This window comes from Idiotropiscis lumnitzeri, chromosome 5 (genome assembly GCF_059441095.1).
Source record: "Idiotropiscis lumnitzeri isolate Australia: NSW breed Sydney's pygmy pipehorse chromosome 5, RoL_Ilum_1.0, whole genome shotgun sequence".
NCBI lineage: Eukaryota > Metazoa > Chordata > Actinopteri > Syngnathiformes > Syngnathidae > Idiotropiscis > Idiotropiscis lumnitzeri.
The window spans coordinates 16,499,226-16,520,485 of record NC_142395.1 but is presented as its reverse complement, the minus strand read 5'-3'; the positions used below and the strand labels follow the sequence as shown (position 1 = coordinate 16,520,485).

Genomic DNA, 21,260 nt, shown 5'->3' with positions numbered 1-21,260 from the left:
TAGTGTTCGCAAAATTGTTACACACGATTGCTTAATCAAAGCTACAATATTATCTTGAATGTTAATGGAAACATGTATGCTAGCTTAATTGAACACATCCAAACGGCTCTGATATACAAAAACCATGAGCATCAATCAACACGACTACTAAGACTCCACAATCTTGGCGCAAACAAGTACATTTGGTACATGGAAAATTGTCTGATTACTAAAATATTTTAGTGTCATGAATCCTCGATTGTTTTTGATGTTTACAATACGGAAATTAATTTCATGGAAATTTATTAAGTCTTTTTGATTACACCGACTTACTCATTTTGCCTTTCGTGACCACGACGAGTGGTCACCATCAGTCACTGCTAATGATATGCGACCCGTCACCGTCATTCAATCTCATGAAAGCTCCTTTTTTGAAAAAAATGAAAAATTACTATCCGCTTTTAATCCCTTGGGGGGGAATTCTGTGACTAAATGTGACGATAACCACGTCTTGGCTGCTCAGTATGAGATGAGCTGTCCCGTTAATTACACATCAGTGGCATACACATATACTAATTTTGCTGCGCAGATGCTAGCATAATTAGCATGCAGCCAAAATCGTAGTGGCTAACGACGAACGTGAAAGTGGAGATGAGAATATTGCAAAGGATGGAACGTAACATTGAATGGCAGTTTTCTCAGGCTTTCACTTACTGACAACTAATCAATTAATTGTTGCATTCAAAAATGTAAAAATGAGCTACATTTCTGAGAAAGAAAGAAATGAAAAATGTAATCAATTTTGAAATGCCAGGCATCAAAATGATTGCAACATATCGACTCTGCAAAACTGAATGATCTAAGGCAGGGGCCACAACCTTCTTGGTTACTCATTAATTTGAAGGGCGCCTCGGTGGATACACCCTTCTGAAAAAAAGCTCAAGTTACTGTACCGTTTACAATATTATTATTGTATGTTGTTATTAAATAACTACATACGTTTATTTGAAGACTGATCTTGTCAACGATTTCTCCTGATAATTCTAACTTCTAAAACATTCAAAGAAAATCAACGTGCGCCATCACTTTTCATCATTTGTTTATTTATTATTTTGTTGGAGGGGGAGCCTAACTCACGTTTTTTGGGAAAAATGAAGTTTATCAGTATGTTTTTGAAAATTTGGGGGTTCCCCACCCACACAATCAAAACAATACATTTTCCACATAATTAAATGTACCCTATACCCAATTGAAAAAGTGGTGGTCCATTGTAGTTTTAAGTTGTAATATTTCTATTCACCACTAGATGGCAGACATCATGATTAAGACACGGGTGTCCAAACATTTCGACAGATTTGGTGAGGTTGAAAATGTGCGTGGGCCGATTCCGGTTCCAGTTTGCGTACGTTTTCCCAGTGTTCGTCACTTTGTCATAGTTTGCGCGTCTCGTCTGGTTGTGCCTCTTGAGCTTGAAATCCTTGAAAACTAAAATTTGGCAGACATCGTTGTTTCAGTGAAAAACAACGTGCCATTTCCACTTGTCCAGGAAGCGACGGCCCTCTCCGTCAACTTTCCTTTTCTTCTCTCTCATCTCCGTTTTAGAAATGAGCTGAAAAGGGGAGTGAGTTGGGAAATTCACTCTGACACCTAACGCGTCTCTGAGAGTGGTGTGCTCAAAAAGGCAAAGTGCGCTTGGAGTGTATTTCTGAAAGATCCCGAGAGCTCGGCAAAGGTCTGCTGCCATCTTTTGGTGAAATATATCCGAGTTTTCTTGTACATGTGTATTATCCATTGAGGTTAACAGTGCTGATGGGCCACACATTATTAAATTCATGGAGGCCGCGGGCCAAGTGTAAATTTGAACATGGGCCGCATTTGGCCCCCGGGCCATACTTTTGGGTTATGAGGTGTATGGTCCCATGTGGCTCCCCAGTAGCAATGATGAAAAATTGTGGCCCCATCTTTCATTTAGGTCACATATCTCTGTGTTAGAGTGAGTGGACACACAATTTAGTGGCCACTATTTGAGATCTAAATGAATGCAAGATCATGTGTAGCCCATCAAGAATGTGTGCAATTGCTTAACGTGAACAAGCAATTTAGTGCTCAAATTTGGCATCTTAGTCAATAAAGTCCAACGTGCGTGTAAAGTAAACTGTACTGATTTTCCACTGGACTACAAGGCCAAACAGCCAAACAAGACAGATTAAAAGGTTAAATAGAAACACTTAAGGTGCTCCACTATATGTGTCCTGTAGGTGTCAGAAGGATGCGCAGAATCCTCCTCTCAGGCTAAATGTGTTTGCAAATCCAAACCACTGCAAAATCTCCACTGACCACAAATGTCCCGCAGGGGGGCCAGCCCAAATGCCAGGTTTGCACAAGGCCTAAATGCACGTTTCGCCAAGCCGCATTTAGAGTCGAGCTCTTCAACACTTTGGGTCAAAGATTAAGGTGAGGCTGTTTATCCAGGAGACTTTTACACCTTCTTTAAGCCCCGCCCACCCCGTGGGATCAAAAACTTCGGAGTCAGAACGTGAGGCGCATTCAAAGCAGATGCAGACATGAAGAAAGGAGTTTACCTCAGCAGAGGAGTGGCGGTGGCCCTGGCGGTGGTCGGCCTGGCCGCATGCGCCACCATCATCGCCCTCTCGGTGGTTTACGCTCAGGAGAAGGCCAAGAATCAAGTGGGGAGCACAGCAGAGACCACTACCACCACCACCACCAGTACTCCTACCTCCAGTGCGCCCTCAACTACGACCGCTACTCCAAAGGAGCCCTGGCATTATTACAGACTCCCCCAGGCCCTCACCCCCATCTCCTACAACATTACCCTTTGGCCCCGGCTGGTTCCCCGAGAGGACGGCATGTACTTCTTCACCGGGCATTCCTCTGTAGTCTTCACCTGCGTTGAAGACACGGACCTCATCCTCATCCATGCCAACAAGCTCAACCTGACCAGCGGGGAAGGCGGACACCTGGTCCAGCTGAGTGGTCTCAATGGGGTGGAGGCACCTGGCCTGAGGAGAACCTGGTTGGAGGTCCCCACGCAGTACTTGGTGGTGCAGCTGAGCAGCAAGCTGAGCGCGGGAAGCACGTATGAACTTCTCACAGAGTTTGAAGGGGAGCTGGCCGACGACCTGGGAGGATTCTACAGGAGCGAATATGTGCAGGATGGAGAGAAAAAGTAATGTTTTAGTTTTTCTCCTTTTTATAGTAGCTCATGTTTGATTTTATTAATGATGAAGAAATTTGAAAAGGGAATGTAAGGTTTGAGCCTCCAAATTGACTTGAACGTTTAAAACCAACGTGAATGTTCGAATCAATGATGACTTTAAACTGACTTTGACGCTAACAAAAGTGTTTGTCTAATCATCTCACATGTTTTTTAATGCCATTGAGTGTCTGTGAAATTTATGAGAACAATCCAAGACACGTAATTGTCTCACGTTTCCAAAAACGTGATGTTCATCATTAGCGTGTACAACAGCAGGAATTTGCGCAAATAAGCGTTAATGATTAAAGGGTAATAGTGATTTCCTGTAGTATATTAATGCTAATCTAAATCTAATCTGGCTCATATCTAATCTAATTTGCTGAACTCGATAGGGCATGGGCACTTGCACACAGGTGTCTCAAATCTATTTAGATTATGTTCAGGGACGGTTAACGGGCAACGCTTTTAAATACTAAATACAAACAGACAGTCGAGACAATGAGGTCAATTTGGACAGCACGTGAGTGGATGCGGAGATCTGATTGACGGATGCACAGGGCAGCGGGGTTGGTGAGAACTAGTGGAGACAAAGACATGAGCACAAAACACAAAACTCCATATTTCAAAATTTAACCGTAACAGAGCTAACCATACAAACACTAAACCAACTGACCATTGTCATATGAGCAGCAAATCTAATCCTACAGACCATAACTCTAATATTAAATCTACAGACCATAACCCAAACTGTAATCTTAATCCTTCAAATTCAAACTCCAACCTGACAAACCATGCAGTATTGAAACCACAAAATAGCCAGTATATCTAATCACCATGAAATTTTATTTATATAGTGTTTCATACACAAGGTAACTCAATATGCTTTACAACTTATGAAAAACATTCACACTCAAACCCGAGATGACATAAACAAACGCCTAACCCAACCCAGCAATATGTGTGTGTGTCTGTGTGTGTGTATGTGTTATCAGGGTTCTGGCCACCACTCAGATGCAAGCGACAGACGCCCGAAAAGCCTTCCCGTGTTTTGACGAGCCCGCCATGAAAGCCGTCTTCCACATGACGCTCATCCACCCCCGGGACACGGTGGCCCTGTCCAACGGCATCAACCACAGTAAGTCCCTTTGGCCTATGACGTGCTTTAATTATTGTCATTATCCATGATGTGCCCACGTTCTCCACGCAGAGCCCGTCAGCATCACCGTGGATGGCCAGAATGTGCTGAAGACCAGCTTTGAAGCTACAAAGAGGATGTCAACGTATTTGCTGGCGTTCGTGGTGTGCGACTTTGGATTCATCGGGAGCAAACCTGGCGCAGATGTTCTGGTAAACATCTTCAGTAGCAATAGTGAAAATATTCAATCTTGGATATGGTGCTTCCTTGAACATTCAACATTAAATCATTGTCATTTTTAAATATTGTTTTGACATGTTAGAAGGATCTCAATTTCTTTTTTCTCTGAATGATCTGCACTCCTTTTTTTCATGCCCGGGTTGTATTTAGCAAAATGACACTGAACCAACCACTGCAAAAATTTTATTTAAAAAAAAAATTAACAAAGGAAAAATCATACTTGAATTAAGCAAAATTATCTGCAAACAGAACAAGAAAATTTTACTTGACAAGATAAGAAAATAATACCAGGCCCATATAAACCACATAAGTCTTGAAATTTGTATTTTTAAATTTAAAACAAGTAATATTGGCAATTTCAAGCTGCAATAGCTAGAGCTATTTTTTAATACAAAAATATTCACTTGTATTTGGTTAACTTAAACTTCATAACTGGAAATATGACTAATTATCTTAATAAACAATATAACAAAACACAACATCTAACTAAAGAAATAAACTTCCATTTTGTCTAATTGTTTTCATACTTGAATTAAAAAATAAAAATTTGAAAATGTAATTTATGAAACCCCACTTTAGGTCCTTTATTATTGGTCAGTCATCTTTTTTTTTTAATCCTCTGAATATTTAAAACTTGCTTTTAATACTCAAACCAAGACTGCAAGTTCAAATAAGATAATTAAGTAATATGTGTATTTAAAAAAGGAGAATAAACTTGATTGACAATGTTATTAAGCAAAAATAACTTCTCAAAGCCAAATAAGCACATTTAGGCTCAATTTAAGAAATTATATCTTACTTAAGATTTCACTCGTATAATGTTTAGGAACTTTCGACTTGAGGGGTCCCGACGTGCAGTATTTAATTTGTGTTTGCCCATACAGACGGTTTTCGTTTAAGGAGAGGATTATCTCTGGGTTGGAAAAGCGAGTCAAGTGAGTCAGGGCCTGGTGGGCCAGTCTTGAGTTTTTTTTGTTTTTTTTTGTGGTGGGCGGCAAACTGCAGTCATCGTGGACACGGCGCAATATGATATAATGCATACTAATTATTCCATACTACATACTAATTAGCAACAGGGGGTGGACCGTAGACGTCAGGGAGCGTCCCCTCTCCTGTGGAGGCTGCTGACGTCCTCCGTGCTTTGTGTAGTGCTGCCAACTGTTGCCCTTAAAGCACAATTAATAAAACTTTTCTTTTTTTTTTTTGCGTTGCAGATCAGGATCTGGGCGCGTAAGAAGGCCCTCGAGGAGGGCCAGGGGGACTACGCCCTTGAGAAGACTGGACCTATCCTGGCTTTCTTTGAAGGCTACTACAACTCCCCCTACCCACTTAGCAAGTCTGGTACATTGATTTTATTTGATCTGATTTTATTTTAGTTGGGGTGTCACTAGTTACGTAGTGGTACACTTACCTTGCTACGGTGGAGGTTTAGTTCCTTACTCAGTGACAGTGTTAATGTGAGCATGAATGTCGACCTTTCAACAGAACCCTGAAAAGAATATGCGACATCGAAAATGGATGCATAGTACTTTCTTTTTTAATTACTTTTTAGCTTTTTTAAATATACTGTTTGATTTTGTTTTCCTTTGTTTAAAATATTTTTGTTTATGTGATAATTTTTGTTCATAATTTTTAAAATTTTCTTTTTATTTAGTTTTCTTTTTTTAGACACACACGCTCCATTTGAGGCAATGAACTAGAGGGAGCACATGCCACCCCACTTGAATTTAATTTTAATGCATTTTTATTTTATTTCAGTTAATTTTACTGATGACCAGACAGAAGCTTATATTTGACAGATTTATCCTCGTAGGTTTATCTAGAACCTGTATAAATTATCCCAACACTATGGTGACGACAACTCAACTTAACTCCACTTTGTTTACTGATGACGTGTTTTTTTTTTTTTTTATCATTTTGCCTCTTTTCAGACCAGATCGCTCTACCTGACTTCAGCGCAGGAGCCATGGAGAACTGGGGTCTGATCACGTATAGAGAGAGTGCCCTGTTGTACAACCCGGCCGTGTCGTCAAATGCAGACAAGGAGTGGGTGGCCACGGTCATTGCTCATGAGCTAGCGCACATGGTAAATGATTAAACACACCCTGACTGCATCAAATGCTTGAAGTCATTTCAATCATAACCTATGTTGGCTTGCAAAAACATGCGTTGTTTTTCCTCAGTGGTTTGGCAACTTGGTGACCACACGGTGGTGGAATGACTTGTGGCTCAATGAAGGATTCGCCACTTACGTCGCCTACCTTGGAGCCGACTATGCAGAACCATTGTGGAATATAGTGAGTTTTCAGTTCACACCATTTTTTTCCCCTCACTCTGCTACAGTTCTTTCATTTTATTTTTATAGACATACATTTTTATAGACATGTTTATTGAGGAAGAAATCTATATTTAGAAACATCAAGTTGACTTGAAAGGGGTAGATAAACCTGTAGAATAAATATGATTTATTTTAACTATCATTTATTAGTTTGACAAAGCAATTTACCATTTGGGTAAGGTACCATATTATTTGTTAACATAAATTTTAGTTGATGGGATACGACACTATTTTTGGAACCATATTTTGCCAAACTCCCCAGAAGACATTTGAACAATTGAATTGAAGTGAACTGAATTTGTATAACTACATTACTCTCTGTAGATAAAAAATAATATACAATACAATAATTCACATTTGGTACTCCATACTGTAGACATATAACTTTATAAACATATCACATTGGTGACTCAATTTAATTTAATTTAAATGTTGAATGGGTGAAATAGCACCATCTGTTGGTCAATCTTGATTATTTAAAAAAATATTCAGAGAGCTGTCCAACTTCAAGTGATGACATAAAGACCTCTATAGTTTAAGATAAATGTGGAATAATGTTGTGCGTGTAAGTAATTTTCAGTAAATAGTTTTTAAAAAGTTATTTTTTTTACATCCATGTAACCTATTTAGATTTAATTTAGTTTATTTAAAAAAATGAATACAAATTTGATAGCATGCAATTTAAAATAAACAGATAAATACACAGATTTTAAAAATGTTCCTAATTCACATTACTTAATTTAAATATTTAATTTTCTTTAAATATACTAATCAATATATTCTATATCATATTTAAATTGAATAATTCAATAATCAAACTTAAGTTTAATGGCAATCTGGACTAATTGTTTTAATGTATATTAATTTATTAAATCTTTGTTTATTATCGTAAATAAGTTAATTTTAATATATATATATATATATATATATATATATATATATATATATTACACTTGGCCTGTTTTAGTATTTTGTCAAATTGTTTTTCTGCGTATTAATTCTACAAATAATTATATTCATATATAGCAATTTTCAGTTAAGTTATCAGTAATTTATTAAAAAAAATAATTATTCACATTACTCACCTCACATGTTTACCTGGAAATATCTAAATCAAAGAGCCAGATCTCCCATTTTTCACCGTTGTGCTCATAACAGCGTTGCGTGTTGAAACTTGGATATTTTCAGAAAGATTTGATAGTGCTGAATGACCTCATGGGCGTGATGAAAGTGGACGCTTTAGCCTCATCGCACCCGCTTTCGTCCAAGGAGGAGGACGTGGTGACGCCCGCTGACATCAACGCGCTCTTTGACACCATCACGTACAGCAAGGTGCTTCTTCATCCTCACCGGCTTCTCGTTCACAATGTTGAAGTACTGATTTGTCTTTAACCTTCTGCAGGGAGCGGCGGTCCTCAGAATGCTGTCGGAGTTCATCACAGAGGCGGCCTTCTCCAAAGGACTCCATGTGAGAGGAGCTGTTCATGGCATTCGTGTAGTTGAGCATGTAGCATGCGAAACACTATGATGTTGTGTTGACGTGTGTGCAGACGTACTTGGAGGAGTTCAAATACAACAACACCATCTACACGGACCTCTGGAGGCATCTACAAACTGTAAGAATTAAAGCAATTTGTGATGATAACCATAGGAGAGGGAAAGTGATATATTAAATCAAATTCAAGAGGAAAGGCCAGTTGTTCCACATACGCACACGCACACGCACACGCACTTTTGTCCTGGAAGAAAAGAATACACACGCTTTATTTTTCAATTTGTATTTGTATTTTTTTTTACAATTGCGAGGTGACACACAATGTTACATTATCAGTATAGTAAATAAATGCTTGAAGGTTTCATGGTTGGCGACAGTTTGAGCCTGGAAATGATTATTACTGACAAAATACGAAGCATATCAACAGGGTATCATTTTAAATTCTTTTAAAGGTACCACATAAAAGAATAAAATTCGTTTTGTGCCTTGGCGTCCAGGCGGTGAATGAGGCCGGCTTGAGTCTGCCTCACTCTGTGGAGGTCATCATGAACCGCTGGATCCTCCAGATGGGTTTCCCGGTGGTTACCGTGGACACTTTGACCGGCACCATCTCCCAGAGACACTTCCTGCTCAACCCGGAATCGCCGGTGGAGAGACAGTCCCAGTTTAAGTGAGTTTGATGTTGTTATTGGATAGGTGGCTTGAGACTCACAAATGCGATAGTTATATCAAAATAAAAAGATGTTCTGATGCGACTCTTTTTGGTATCAGAAGATAATAAGCACTTTTTTTCTGCAATTCTACATATACCAATTGTGTGTCTACTATATAATGTGTATAATGTGTCCCTTCCAGTTATGAGTGGTACGTTCCTGTCACGTGGACAAAGAGTGGCGGCGAAGTCAAGCAGCACTGGCTGCTTGACAAGCAAGGTAGGAAGCCAATTCCAATTAATAATAATAAACTGCACAGGTGAGAAATACTAATCAATGCAAAGTATATGACCAGTTTTGTCTTTTAATAAAAATATGATGATAACCATAGAACAGGTAATAGCACCTCCAAAGTACTTGATTGATATTGATGTTTTGTTTTTACGGTTTACAATGTATATTTTCACTTGTATGACTATATCGAGCACATTTTGCGACTGTATCTGTATTGCACCAGGAAGCAATCCGGACGTGACTCTGGGTCCCAACGAGTGGCTGTTGGCCAACATCAACATGACGGGCTACTACAGAGTCAACTACGACCCCCAAAACTGGGAGCGTCTCATTGCCAAGCTCAATTCCCAGCACCTGGTAAACAAGAACATCCGCATCCTGGAATTTCACTCCCACTTCATCCCATTTACGTTTCCTTCAGGATATTCCACTCATCAACCGAGCGCAGATCATCGATGACGCTTTCAACTTGGCCAGGTACCGTTGATCATCTTATTATTCATCCGTGTTGAAAATTGACGTGGATTTCTTCCGTTGTTAGGGCAGAAATAGTGAGCACCACACTGGCTCTGAGGACCACCAAGTTCCTCCAGAATGAAGTGGAGTACATGCCCTGGCAGACGGCCATCAACAATCTGCACTACTTGTACCTCATGTTTGACCGCACTGAAGTCTACGGACCCATGCAGGTGACACTAAGCAATGAATAGGGATCTAACTAGAGGTGGCTTTGTTTGTTTTGGTCAGATTTCCGCCTTTTTGTGTTGTTGTGTAAATGAAATCTACCCCGGGCCATCAGAATCACAGGCACTGGAGTCGGACACACACACACACACACACACCCACGCACACACCTAGAAATTGTCGTTTTTTTTCTTTAACCAATCCGATCTGTCCTCTGATTAGTTGATCAAAGCTACTCTATAGTTTTTAAACTTCTTTTTTTCCACACAATTGTTTTTTTCCAGTAAAGAAAAAAAATTCTTACTTTAAAGGCTGTGGTGACATCCAAAAAAAGGAGAAAAGATGAATGTCATAGCATCACCAAAATGTATGTGCACATCTCCTACTTGTGACTACTTCAACCTCTGAAAAAAATCTGAATGATCACCCTCATGTTTGTGATTTTATAGACACGCACTTTAGAGAAAAAGTTTAACTTCTCTTAATGCCAGAAAACTGAAATCAATAATAACCCAAATTAATATTAACATTTATACTTATGCCCACTTCAACCTCTGAAATTCCTTGAACACTTATCTAAATATATTTGATTTATTGGTTGTTAAGTGTTTTTCTCATTAAGGGACATTAGAATAGAATAGAATAGAAATCCCTTTATTGTCATTGTACTCAAGTGTGCAACGAGATTAGAGGGCTCCCCTCTCCAGTGCAATACAACAATAATACAGACAAATATATAAATTAGATAAATAAAGAAGACAGTGCAATGGAATTCAGTACTGAATAGGGCATATAGAAACACATCACAATGCTGTTTTGCGAGGTTAGGGTGGTCTCGTGTGTGTGTGAGAGTTCAGTATGGAGATGGCTCTCGGAAAGAAACTGTTTCTCAGTCTATTGGTCCTTGATTTGATGCATCTGTAGCGCCTGCCAGAGGGCAACAGGTCGAACAGGTGTGAATTTGGGTGGGTATTGTCATTGACGATGTTGAGAGCCCTTCTGAGGCACCGGGCGGTGTAGATGTCCGACAGTGGGGGGAGAGGGCAGCCAATAATCCTTTGCGCTGTTTTGACTGTCCTCTGGAGCCTCACTCTGTCCGCCTCAGTGCAGCCGCTGTACCAGGTGGAGACACAGTACGTCAGCAGGCTCTCGATGGACGAGTGGTAGAAGGCCAGCAGCAGCTTCCTGTCCAGGTTGAATTTCCTGAGGACTCTCAGGAAGTGCAGACGTTGGCGGACCTTCTTTACCACTGCTGTGGTGTTGTGACTCCAAGAAAGGTCATCGGAGATCTGTACTCCCAGGAACTTGAACGTGTGGACCCTCTCCACACACACGCCTTCGATGCACAGGGGGGGCGGCAGCGTCTTGTTCCTCCTGAAGTCGACGACAATCTCCTTTGTTTTAGCAGTGTTAAGGTGCAGTCTGTTGTCCTTGCACCAAGTTGTCAGTCTCTTTACCTCCTCTGTAGGCTGTCTCGTCACCTTCCGAGATCAGACCGACCACTGTCGTGTCGTCAGCAAACTTGACGATGGTGTTGTTGCCGTGGGCCGGGCTGCAGTCGTAGGTGTAGAGGGCGTACAGGAGAGGGCTCAGCACGCATCCTTGGGGGGAACCGGTGCTCAGCATGAGGGTGGAGGACGTGTAGGGGCCGAGCATCACAGTCTGGGGTCTGTTGGTCAGAAAGTCCTTAATCCAGATGCGTGTGAGGGCAGGGAGGCCGAGAGTGTCCAGTTTGGCGACGAGGATGTCTGGGATGATCGTGTTGAATGCCGAGCTGTAGTCCACAAAGAGCATCCTTGCATAGCTCTGCTGTCGTTCCAGGTGGCCCAGCACAACATGCAGAGCAGTGTCGATGGCGTCCTCAGTGGATCTGTTAGCCCGGTATGCAAACTGGTAGGGGTCCAGAGTGGGAGGAAGGCAGTCCCTGATGTGCTGGAGAACCAGCCTCTCGAAGCACTTCATAATGACTGGTGTGAGAGCAACAGGACGGTAGTCATTCAGGTGGACGGCTGGTGACTTTTTGGGGACAGGAATAATGGTGGAAGTTTTCAAGCAGGAGGGGATGACTGCCTGAGCCAGGGAGCGGTTGAAGATCCTGCAGAAAACATGTGCCAGTTGGTGGGCACATGCTCTGAGGACCTTGCCTGGTATTCCGTCGGGTCCAGTAGCTTTCCTGGGGTTGACCGCCAGGAGCGCGCGCCTCACATCGTGTTCCTCTACGATGAGTGGGGGGGAGTTGGAGCTTGAAGTGCGGGGGTGTGACGGTTGGGGCGAGTCAAAGCGAGTGAAGAAGCAGTTAAGCTCCTCTGCCAGCGATGCACTCGGGTCTACAGAGGTCGTGCTGCTGCCACGGAAGTTGGTGATGCTCCGTAGACCCTGCCACACCTCCCGTGGCCTGTTACTGGCAAGGTGGGCCTCCAGCCTCCCCTTGTAGGTTGCCTTGGCTAGCTTGATGCCTTTGCTCAGGTCAGCACGAGCCACCCTGTACTGGGCTTTGTCGCCTGACCTGAAGGCAGCGTCACGGGCCTTGAGGAGAGAGCGAACCCTGCTGGACATCCAGGGCTTCGCATTTGGAAAGGTCCGTATAGTCTTATGTTGGGACACAGTTTCCATGCAGAACTTGATGTAGTCCAGTACACAATGCGTGTAGACATCAAGGTCCTGATGATCAAAGAGGTCCCAGTTTGTGTCATGAAAGCAGTCCTGTAATTCACTCATGGCGTCGTCACGCCAGGTTTTCACAGTCTTTGTGGTAGGCCTGAATCTGCGCCTGAGAGGGGTGTACGCAGGTGCGAGCTGCAAGGACAGGTGGTCTGACTGGCCGAGAGGGGCGAGTGGGAGGGCTCTGTATGCGTGCTTGATGTTCGAGTACACATGGTCGAGAGTGTTGTCTCCCCTCGTTGGGCACTTGACATTAAGCTTCAGTTGTGAGTGTTTATGGGGTGGAAGACTTCTGACATCCATAAAATCCCAAATTTCAAAGTTTAAATACTTTCAGCGGTTGAAGTAGGTATGAGTAGAGATGTGCACATAATTTTGGTAAGGAGTGGTTGAATTTTTTGGATAATAAATGACATTCAACTTTTGCTCTTTAGTGAACCCCTTCACATCCATAACATCCAAATCCAGAGGCTGATCTGTGACTCACTTTTGAGGCTACGCACCTCTGTCAACATCTTGACAACGTTTGTTTTTTATTTTTTATTTGATTTTTGTCTAAATGATTTCAGGCTTACATGAAGAAACAAGGCACACCCTTGTTCAACTACTACAAAGAGCTGACAGCCAACTGGACCAAGATCCCAGATAAGCACACTGACCAGTAAGCAGATGTTCCTAATAAAATGGCCTGTTAGTGCGTCATATGTCATTCAGTATGTGTGTGTCATTTTGAAGGTACAACATGGTGAACGCCATCGCAAACGCCTGCAGCACTGGCGTAGAAGGCTGCCGGGAGCTCACCTCCAGATGGTTCTCAGATTGGATGAAAAACTCCTCCAACACGTACGCCACAGTTAGCATGAGAAGCCAACATAGCATTTTGTCTTCACTCTTGTCTAAGTTGCAAACGGATAATTCAGACCCCAGAACAGGTTTTCTTTGGCAATATAAAATTTAGTAGGCGTGTCTAGTATGAGTAGACCGACAAAGAATACCCATGCCAGACAAGAAGTCAGCCATTTTGGTTGAAATTTGCCATTCAAAGCCTGCAAATTCAAACTACAGTTCTACATTTTGGCGTTTAATTCAAGCCCCAAAGCCAGTTTTACATAGCAACATGAAACTTAGTTAGCATTTCTATCATGAATAAAGCCACAAAAAAGTCTCAAGAGAACGAGCCTGAAAACGTCGGCCATTTTGAGTTGAAACGCCCATTTTAGGTTCATGTTGACCATTTCCAGATATTCTTCAAAGACTAACACTTCTAAAGTTTTGAAAATTCAACCCCTAAAGCCATTTTCATTTATCATGTAATTTGGTCGGCATGTCTACCATGAGCAGAAACCCCAAAAAGTCTCACAATGCCATGCATGAAAACACACAAGAAGTCTTCCACAGACAGTCGCCAAATTCCGTTTGTAATCGTGTCCAGGATCAGTCCCAACCTGAGGAGCACGGTATACTGCAGCGCCATCGCAGCAGGCGGCGCCGAGGAGTGGGACTTTGCGTGGGCCATGTACAAGAACGCAACCATTGCCTCAGAGGCCGACAAGCTCATGTACGCGTTGGCCTGCGCCAAACAACCGTGGCTGCTGAACAGGTGAGCAGGTGACTCCAGTCATCTAAAGTAGGTGTCGGCGGCGCTCGGTTAGCAATGAAACGTTCTTTCTGCCAGGTACCTGCAGTATAGTCTGGACCCAGAAAAGATCCGTAAGCAAGATGCCAGCTACGTTATTTGGTACATCTCAGACAGCCCAGTCGGACAACCGCTGGCTTGGGACTTTGTCAGGAGCAACTGGGACTACATATTCAACGAGTGAGTTTCACCATTTGAGCTGGAAGCAAATAACATTTTTTGGAGTACACCAGTTTAACAGTAGGTAGACTCATTCACTGAGAGAACCACTTTCAGTGATGCGTTTACAGCATACACAAAAACATAAACATAGAAAAAACATAAAATCCCTTGAAGAACAATTTTTTTCCCCTCAAATCGAAGGGCGGTATTATATCGGAGGCTGAATAAGAAACACAAATAAAAAATCACCAGATGTTTACCAAGGCAATATCTAGGGATAGTTGGGACGTATTATACACGGGTGCGTGTTATTGAAGAGATTTTATTTATGAATTTGTATGTAAGTTAAAATAATGATCAACATTTATACAAAAGAAAATCTGTAATACTCCATGTGATGAATGTAAATAAATGATAACTGAATGATGATTGAAATAAGAATCCAAATAAAATAGGCTAAAAAACATAAATTGGAACTACACCTGCGATATAAAATGTTGTTGTTGTATTTTAAATGTGTATCTTTGTTAACAGCTACTCTTTAAATTTGAAATCCTGAATCTGACTATGTTAAAATTTTGCATCTGCTCTCATATACAGGCCGCCATTTTTAAGAATTTTCACTCTCATGAGCATGCAGACCCTTAAAAATGTGGCATGTACTTGCCAGTTCTGGCTTGTCATACAGCTCTGTAAAAATCATACATCACCATTTTGCTTGAGTGACCAAACATTATGTATTCAAATTTTTATTATACTTTATCTTTTTAACATTGTGCACCAGCGACGTACGGGCGGGGAGTTTATTTATTTTTTTTGGGGGGGGGGGGGGGGGCTTTGCTTTTTCAAAAGGGTAGAAGTCTGACCACTTTGTTATCAAACTAACATGAAAGTACAAATAAATTGACAAATTCATTTTCAATCAAATAATTCAAATGTACATTAACAGGTAATTTTTTTCTTTTTGTGGCACAGTTACGGCGCTCAATCATTGGGCTTTTGCAGCCTGGTTTCCGACGTGACCACGCGATTCTCCTCCCAGTTTGAGTACAAACAGGTACAGCCACTCACAGTTTTGTGTTTTCCAAACACAATCCACCGTATTGAGCCGTCATTCGTCTCCGCAGCTGCTTCAATTCAAAGAGGAGCACGAGGGGCAGCTGGGTGCGGCCGCCACGTACGTGGACCAGGCCTTAGAGAGGACCCGGGCCAACATCAAGTGGGTGTCCATGAACAAGAAAGAAGTGCTACACTGGTTCACCACTGAAACCTCAGCCTCGCTGTAATGTTCTCTCGCCGGGCACTTCATTAGGTACGCCTGCACCACGTCCACTGCAAATATATATGATACAGACACTGTATGATTGTAATGATGTCATTAGATTGTGCAGGTATGCCCTCATGAATTGTAATGTACAGTATATGTGATGCAAAGAATGTTTATTTGTAAAATGTTTTTATTTTTTAAAAAAGTATGTTTGTTTTGTAATGAGCTGACAATAAAAATGCAACTTTGACATGATTGTAATAAAAGGACATTCGCTAAGTAAGTTAGCTTGAATAACACATCAATGCATTCTTTGATATATATGTATATATATATATATATATATATATATATAATTATACACAAAATAGATATGCATATCCATGTTGATCAGTGGCAAGCAGAGGTGTCATCATCAACTGTCACTGTGCCCCCCCCCCCAACTCCCCCGTTCCCCTCAGCGGGGGGTCTTTCCTTAAGGACTTTAGCGCCGTCATGCTCCCTGATTAACACCCCCATGTGCTCTGTTTGTCTTGGGAAGTCTGCAGAGAGGCGACATCTAATTAAAGTCCTCCACAACCACACAGCAACAAATGTGGTTTAAAAGTAAAACAGAAAATACAAAAGTTACATGTGAGGTTTCCACTTATTGCAAAATCTTTTTAGTGGTCCTATACCCTCATTTTTAATAGGAACCTATTAATAAAATCAAACAATAGTATGTAGGACATATTTAAAAATTATTTTCACAATATTAAATGTGGGGAAACAAGGCAAGGAACACCAACAATCTGGTGGCATTCTCCTCAACACATGAATAAAAATGTGTATGAAGTCCAACTAAATTCTGACTACTAAAATTAAATACAATTGTTTTAAGTTTGGCATATTGTTTTCGTAATACTTTGAGGAATTTTGTACTTAATGTACCATTTTTTTTTTACTAAAGTCAACAAAATTCTAGCAAGAACCACCTAATGAAATGAAGTAAAACATGATAAAAGCATTTTGGTTTCAAGCTCATTACGCTCATTATATATGACAAAGAATATAATAAAAAAAGAAACATTATATCAGACACTTCTGTAATGATAAATTAAGTTTATTCTCAATGTATAAAAAAAAAAGTCAATAAATATGCATATATATGTACAAAAAAAGCATTTTGTTGCAAAGAAAACAACAAAAAAGTAAAGTTCATTGTTGCAATGAAATTGGTGGCTTTGTTTCTTAGCATTGTCCTGAGAAGTCTTGAAGCTGTTGCTGCGGCAACCAGTACGGCTCCGCGTGGAAGGACATGTTGCTTGGAAACTGAGAAGACAAAAGATAAAACAAGTTAATTACCGTGCATACCGAACATAGTAATGATTTTATTATGGAGGCTTTCAGTTAATATTGGACAATGACGTATTTTTTAAAGTCGGACCAGAAGTACATCAATTTTCTACCAAATGCAACACCTTTTTGAAGAAAATTTTCAACTTCTACACTAAAATAAAATATATTTTGAGCATATTATCTACATAAGAGTTTGCAATTTAAAAAAATGGAAGACGTAAAGTCAAGACTGAATAAAATGTCTTTTGTGAACTATTCTAAATTTAACTTTGATTGTAGAGTCTGCGCCACTCGTCCAAAGCCAGTTCGGGTTCCAGCTCACCCGTCACCCGAGTCAGGTAATCAGTATATAAAATAGCGCAATGGATCCGGTATGCAAATTAGGTTCAAATGCAATTTAAAATTAAACCTGTTAAGGGTTCGGGCATATTCTTTTTCCATAAAACTTAATAACGAATATTTTTAAATGTGAAAGTAAGCCTAATAAAACATGTCAGGGTTCTCCTGAATAAAAAAATCCATTCTGATTTCGGGTGAGCGTATATTGTTTCATTATATATGACAATGAAAAAGTGTTTAGAAGTTCTGGAACCTCATGGAGATGTCTTTGATGTTTGCATTGAGAAGGTGTACATACTTGACAGGGGTAGAGCGGCGTCAACATCTGGTTGGCGCTCGCCTGGTCACAGGAATCTTCTTGGTGACCCAGGAACTGGCTGAGGGTCTGCGCTGGCTCTGCTTGGCCCGAGGGTCTCCTCCTCAACTCCAGGTCCTCCTCCCTGAGGCCCAGCTGTGCCGACAGGAAGGCGATGTAGCGCGTGGCCAAACGGAGCGTCTCGATCTTGGTGAGGGTCTGACCTTGGGGCGCCGCCGAGGCCGGCAGGTAGGACCTCAGGTGGTGCAGAGCCTTGGTCAGGTCCCTCATCCTCAGCTTCTCCCGCTCACTGGCCGTCTGGCGTTTTTTGCCCGGGTACCTGGATCGGGACTTCTTGATAGGAGCTGGAGCAGGACTGCTTACGAAGAAGGAGTCCAAGGTGTCCGCCAGGATGGGTGAGAAGGAGTCCTCGGAAGAGGTGGGGGACAGACCTGCGCTGAAGTATCCGGGGTCCGAGGCCAGATCGTAGAGCGGGTAGGACTTCTCCAGGAGAGACTCCAGTGAGTAGTTAACCTGGTTCTCGCAAAGCTGGAAGGAAGCCTCCATGTCTGATGTCTGATGTTTCAAGTGAAGCAATGAGCTCTGCTGCAAAAAATGGAGCAATTGTGAGGACAGACAGAAGGGGCGCTCCATATATGTGGCGGAAGGTGCGAGGTTGCACCTTTTGATGACCCACGAGACTGTCTGAGAGTGGACCTCACACCTTATCCGGGGGGTCCCATGGGAAAGATTCCAGCTCCTGGGTTTAGGTGTGAGCCGGGAGCATCATAAAATAAGACGCATTCACACCTCGAGAGCCCAAGACGCATGGCAAGGCCACAACAGACCAAGATGGGGACGAAATGCAACCAACTTTGTAGTCAGCTTGTAATTCCAGAGACGTGATTCAGAGCATTTACGGAGTAAGCCCAAAATGTCAAATTTCAACTTGTTTTTTTTTTTTTTTTTTGGTTTGTTCATTTTTGAAACGTTGCGTTCAATTCTAGCAAAAAACTGACTAATTAAATAAAATTAACAAATCAAAAACTGACTTGAACTTAACACTTTTCATGTTTTATTTGTATTCCTCCTAAAATATAATCAAATAAAAGCATTTGTGAGTCTAGCATGTTATTTTATAATTGCTAACAATTCAATAAACCGAAGGCTAAAAATCTGTCACTTTTCAACTAAATTCAACATCTTAATCATTAATTGTGATTATCATTACATTTTAAAAGCGTGCGCAAAGTCAACCGGTTTTGCAACGTTTTTTTCAGGTCTCAAAAAAATGTCTTTCATATATTTAGTAGACCAATGGTTATTTGTTGACTCATATGTATAAAAATAAATTTAAAAAAAATAAATAAATAATAAACAGTGATGTGGATTTTATTGTTATTCTTTGATTTGATTCATTCCCTGCTACATTGAAGAAGAATTGAAAGAAGTGTGCCGAAGCAGCTGGGAGGTGTGAGAGGTTGACTTTGCACCTCATGTCTTGTTTAGACAACCTGAGCAGATCAGGCAACTTCTCTCCACTTCAAAGCACGAGAGCATGCTCCGAGCTTCTCAATCAACGGTTTTCTCCTAAGAAAATGCAGCACTTTTTCGTACAATATTATACTAAATCCAAAACGGAATTGGAAGATGGATAAAATAGGCTGAGGGGTTTTGCAAATTATTTGAAAAAATAATAATGACATCCTTGAATTACTGACTCCATTTCAATGCATTCTTCAGCGCTGCTGATGAGCTACATCAGGTGGTTTGGTGTGGATTGGAGTGTGGAGAAGCGTTCCCACAAAGCGGGGTGTCACTTTTGCCCCCTGCGCCAGGTCAAGGTGTCACCTTATGATTAGGAGACCTCACGCTTTCTCCTCATGCATGTGAAAAAAAAAAGAATAACAAGATTGAGGGCAGCACAGGACCAAAGTCAGATTTGTATTCACTCAGGCTTGTGCAGTTGCTTGCTTGAATAGGAATGACTTTTTCAAATTAGTTTACATTTTAAATTAATAGAGTCTAAAAACACATCGGAAGTTCAAATGTGTGTGTGAGTAAAAATAAAAATTTATTAAAAGTAAGGCAAGAAATACAAATGAATGTTGAGATTTATTTTTTTTGTTTCAATCAGTAACAATCAATATAAAGCAAGAAATGCAAACATATTTTTAATGTTTAGAATAAAACAATTGCTTAACACAAGACAAGAAAATGAAAATAACGCAATCTTTATTGAAATAAAATCAAAACAGATTCAACAAATAAAAGAGCTAAAACAAGGTAAAAATTAAAATATACACTATCGCTGAATCAAGAACATAAAATACATCTACACAGTATTCAAGAGTAAATTGAAAGTCATACATTATTTGTAAACAAGGTTATAATATCATTTGTTGAGCATAACATCATAAAATAAATCAACGAGAAGAAATTTTGTAGAATGTCAGCTCAAAACCATACTAGCAATAAGACAAACACTTTTTCTTAATTTATTTAAGAAATCTATTTTAAAAAGGGATAAAGACAATTTGAATACATATTAAACATACAGACAATACAATACTGTGAGGTATTTCTAAAATTTTGCGCCTCTTCTGGCTTAATAAAGAAGCCAAAATATTCGTAACGTCTCTCAGTGTCCATTACAAGCGCGACAATAAACATCCCATCGAATTTGAAGAGAACCGCTCGGGTGTCATTGAGCTTAATGAAGTGAAGTGAGCGCTGATTGTCAGGATGTGCTTTGTGTGTTATAATCCACATTAGCGGCCAGTGTGTTTACTCACATGTCCTAATGGAGCAATCAGCACCGCGGCGTTAACCCTTTCATCCCTTCTTAGGCCTTATTAGCTGAAAGGGGCCGAGCGTTTGTGTTGTTAGCCCGCATATCAAATGAAGATAATGAGGCTAAGCTAAGCACGCTAGCTTCAGTCTAGACTCAGCGGTGCCAAGGAGCGCTGTTGTTTGCGCAGCTACATTCGCAAGAAAGCGCTAAATCAACTTTACTACATGAGGAATTTCTGCTTTCGTGTTATGAGCCTACTTTTCGTACACTTGTGTCGTGAAAGCGGGTGAGACAATTACAAAAAACGTCTGGGGTCACTGTTTTCCTCCATTGGTATCAATTTTATGGTGACGTCATGAGCAAGGAAACCACAAAGAAATCCAAAGAACTCACAGGAAAGTCAAAGTAAAAGCTAATCAAACTTTCAAATTAAACATGTTCTCTCTTGCATTAGAAAATTCAGTCAAGAAACCACCAAACAAAAATGTAAATGTAAAGTACTAAAGGATTTTATACATTTGACTATAAAAGATTTTATACGATTGACTACAAGTTACATGTATTCAGTTTAATGCAATAAAGATATTTACTGACTGTGCTTTAACTCAATGTACAATAAAAGGTCAGGGCAGGCTGTGTGAAATGCATAGGTGGCAGATGTTTTGTACAGGACGAGCCGCACTTCTGATGACGGGATGCGACAACGTTACCTTTTTGAATTGGAACCTCGAGT

General features: G+C 40.7%; 2 protein-coding genes across 3 annotated transcripts; one reads left to right on the top strand and one right to left on the bottom strand.

Moving 5' to 3' along the window:
• The first annotated feature begins 2,543 nt into the window (after positions 1-2,543).
• Positions 2,544-15,780, top strand: LOC148337064 (aminopeptidase Ey-like). 2 transcript variants are annotated; one of them, XM_088295403.1, is made up of 20 exons: positions 2,544-3,166; positions 4,189-4,331; positions 4,404-4,543; positions 5,786-5,912; positions 6,503-6,657; positions 6,755-6,868; positions 8,098-8,241; positions 8,312-8,377; positions 8,460-8,525; positions 8,902-9,074; positions 9,260-9,336; positions 9,575-9,708; positions 9,773-9,828; positions 9,893-10,040; positions 13,266-13,357; positions 13,432-13,539; positions 14,129-14,296; positions 14,372-14,512; positions 15,470-15,551; positions 15,622-15,780. In XM_088295403.1, exons 1-20 carry the CDS (start codon positions 2,544-2,546, stop codon positions 15,778-15,780), a joined length of 2,916 nt encoding a protein of 971 aa, XP_088151529.1. The 2 variants fall into 2 exon arrangements, with proteins under 2 accessions (XP_088151529.1, XP_088151530.1); XM_088295404.1 differs by having other exon boundaries at positions 4,189-4,335; positions 4,414-4,543.
• Positions 15,781-16,991: 1,211 nt separating this feature from the next.
• Positions 16,992-18,300, bottom strand: mespaa (mesoderm posterior aa). Its single transcript, XM_088297098.1, has 2 exons — positions 17,737-18,300; positions 16,992-17,072 (listed from the first exon to the last, which is right to left on the bottom strand). Exons 1-2 carry the CDS (start codon positions 18,298-18,300, stop codon positions 16,992-16,994), a joined length of 645 nt encoding a protein of 214 aa, XP_088153224.1.
• Positions 18,301-21,260: the final 2,960 nt, after the last annotated feature.

Bases quoted from the DNA above. Each gene is read 5' to 3' on its own strand.
- LOC148337064 (XM_088295403.1), top strand. From the start codon at position 2,544: ATGAAGAAAGGAGTTTACCTCAGCAGAGGAGTGGCGGTGGCCCTGGCG. The intron at 5,913-6,502 runs GTACATTGATTT...GCCTCTTTTCAG, and splicing joins CTACCCACTTAGCAAGTCTG to ACCAGATCGCTCTACCTGAC. The intron at 9,337-9,574 runs GTAGGAAGCCAA...GTATTGCACCAG, and splicing joins CTGGCTGCTTGACAAGCAAG to GAAGCAATCCGGACGTGACT.
- mespaa (XM_088297098.1), bottom strand. From the start codon at position 18,300: ATGGAGGCTTCCTTCCAGCTTTGCGAGAACCAGGTTAACTACTCACTG. The intron at 17,073-17,736 runs GTATGTACACCT...TTGTCTTCTCAG, and splicing joins CGCCGCTCTACCCCTGTCAA to TTTCCAAGCAACATGTCCTT.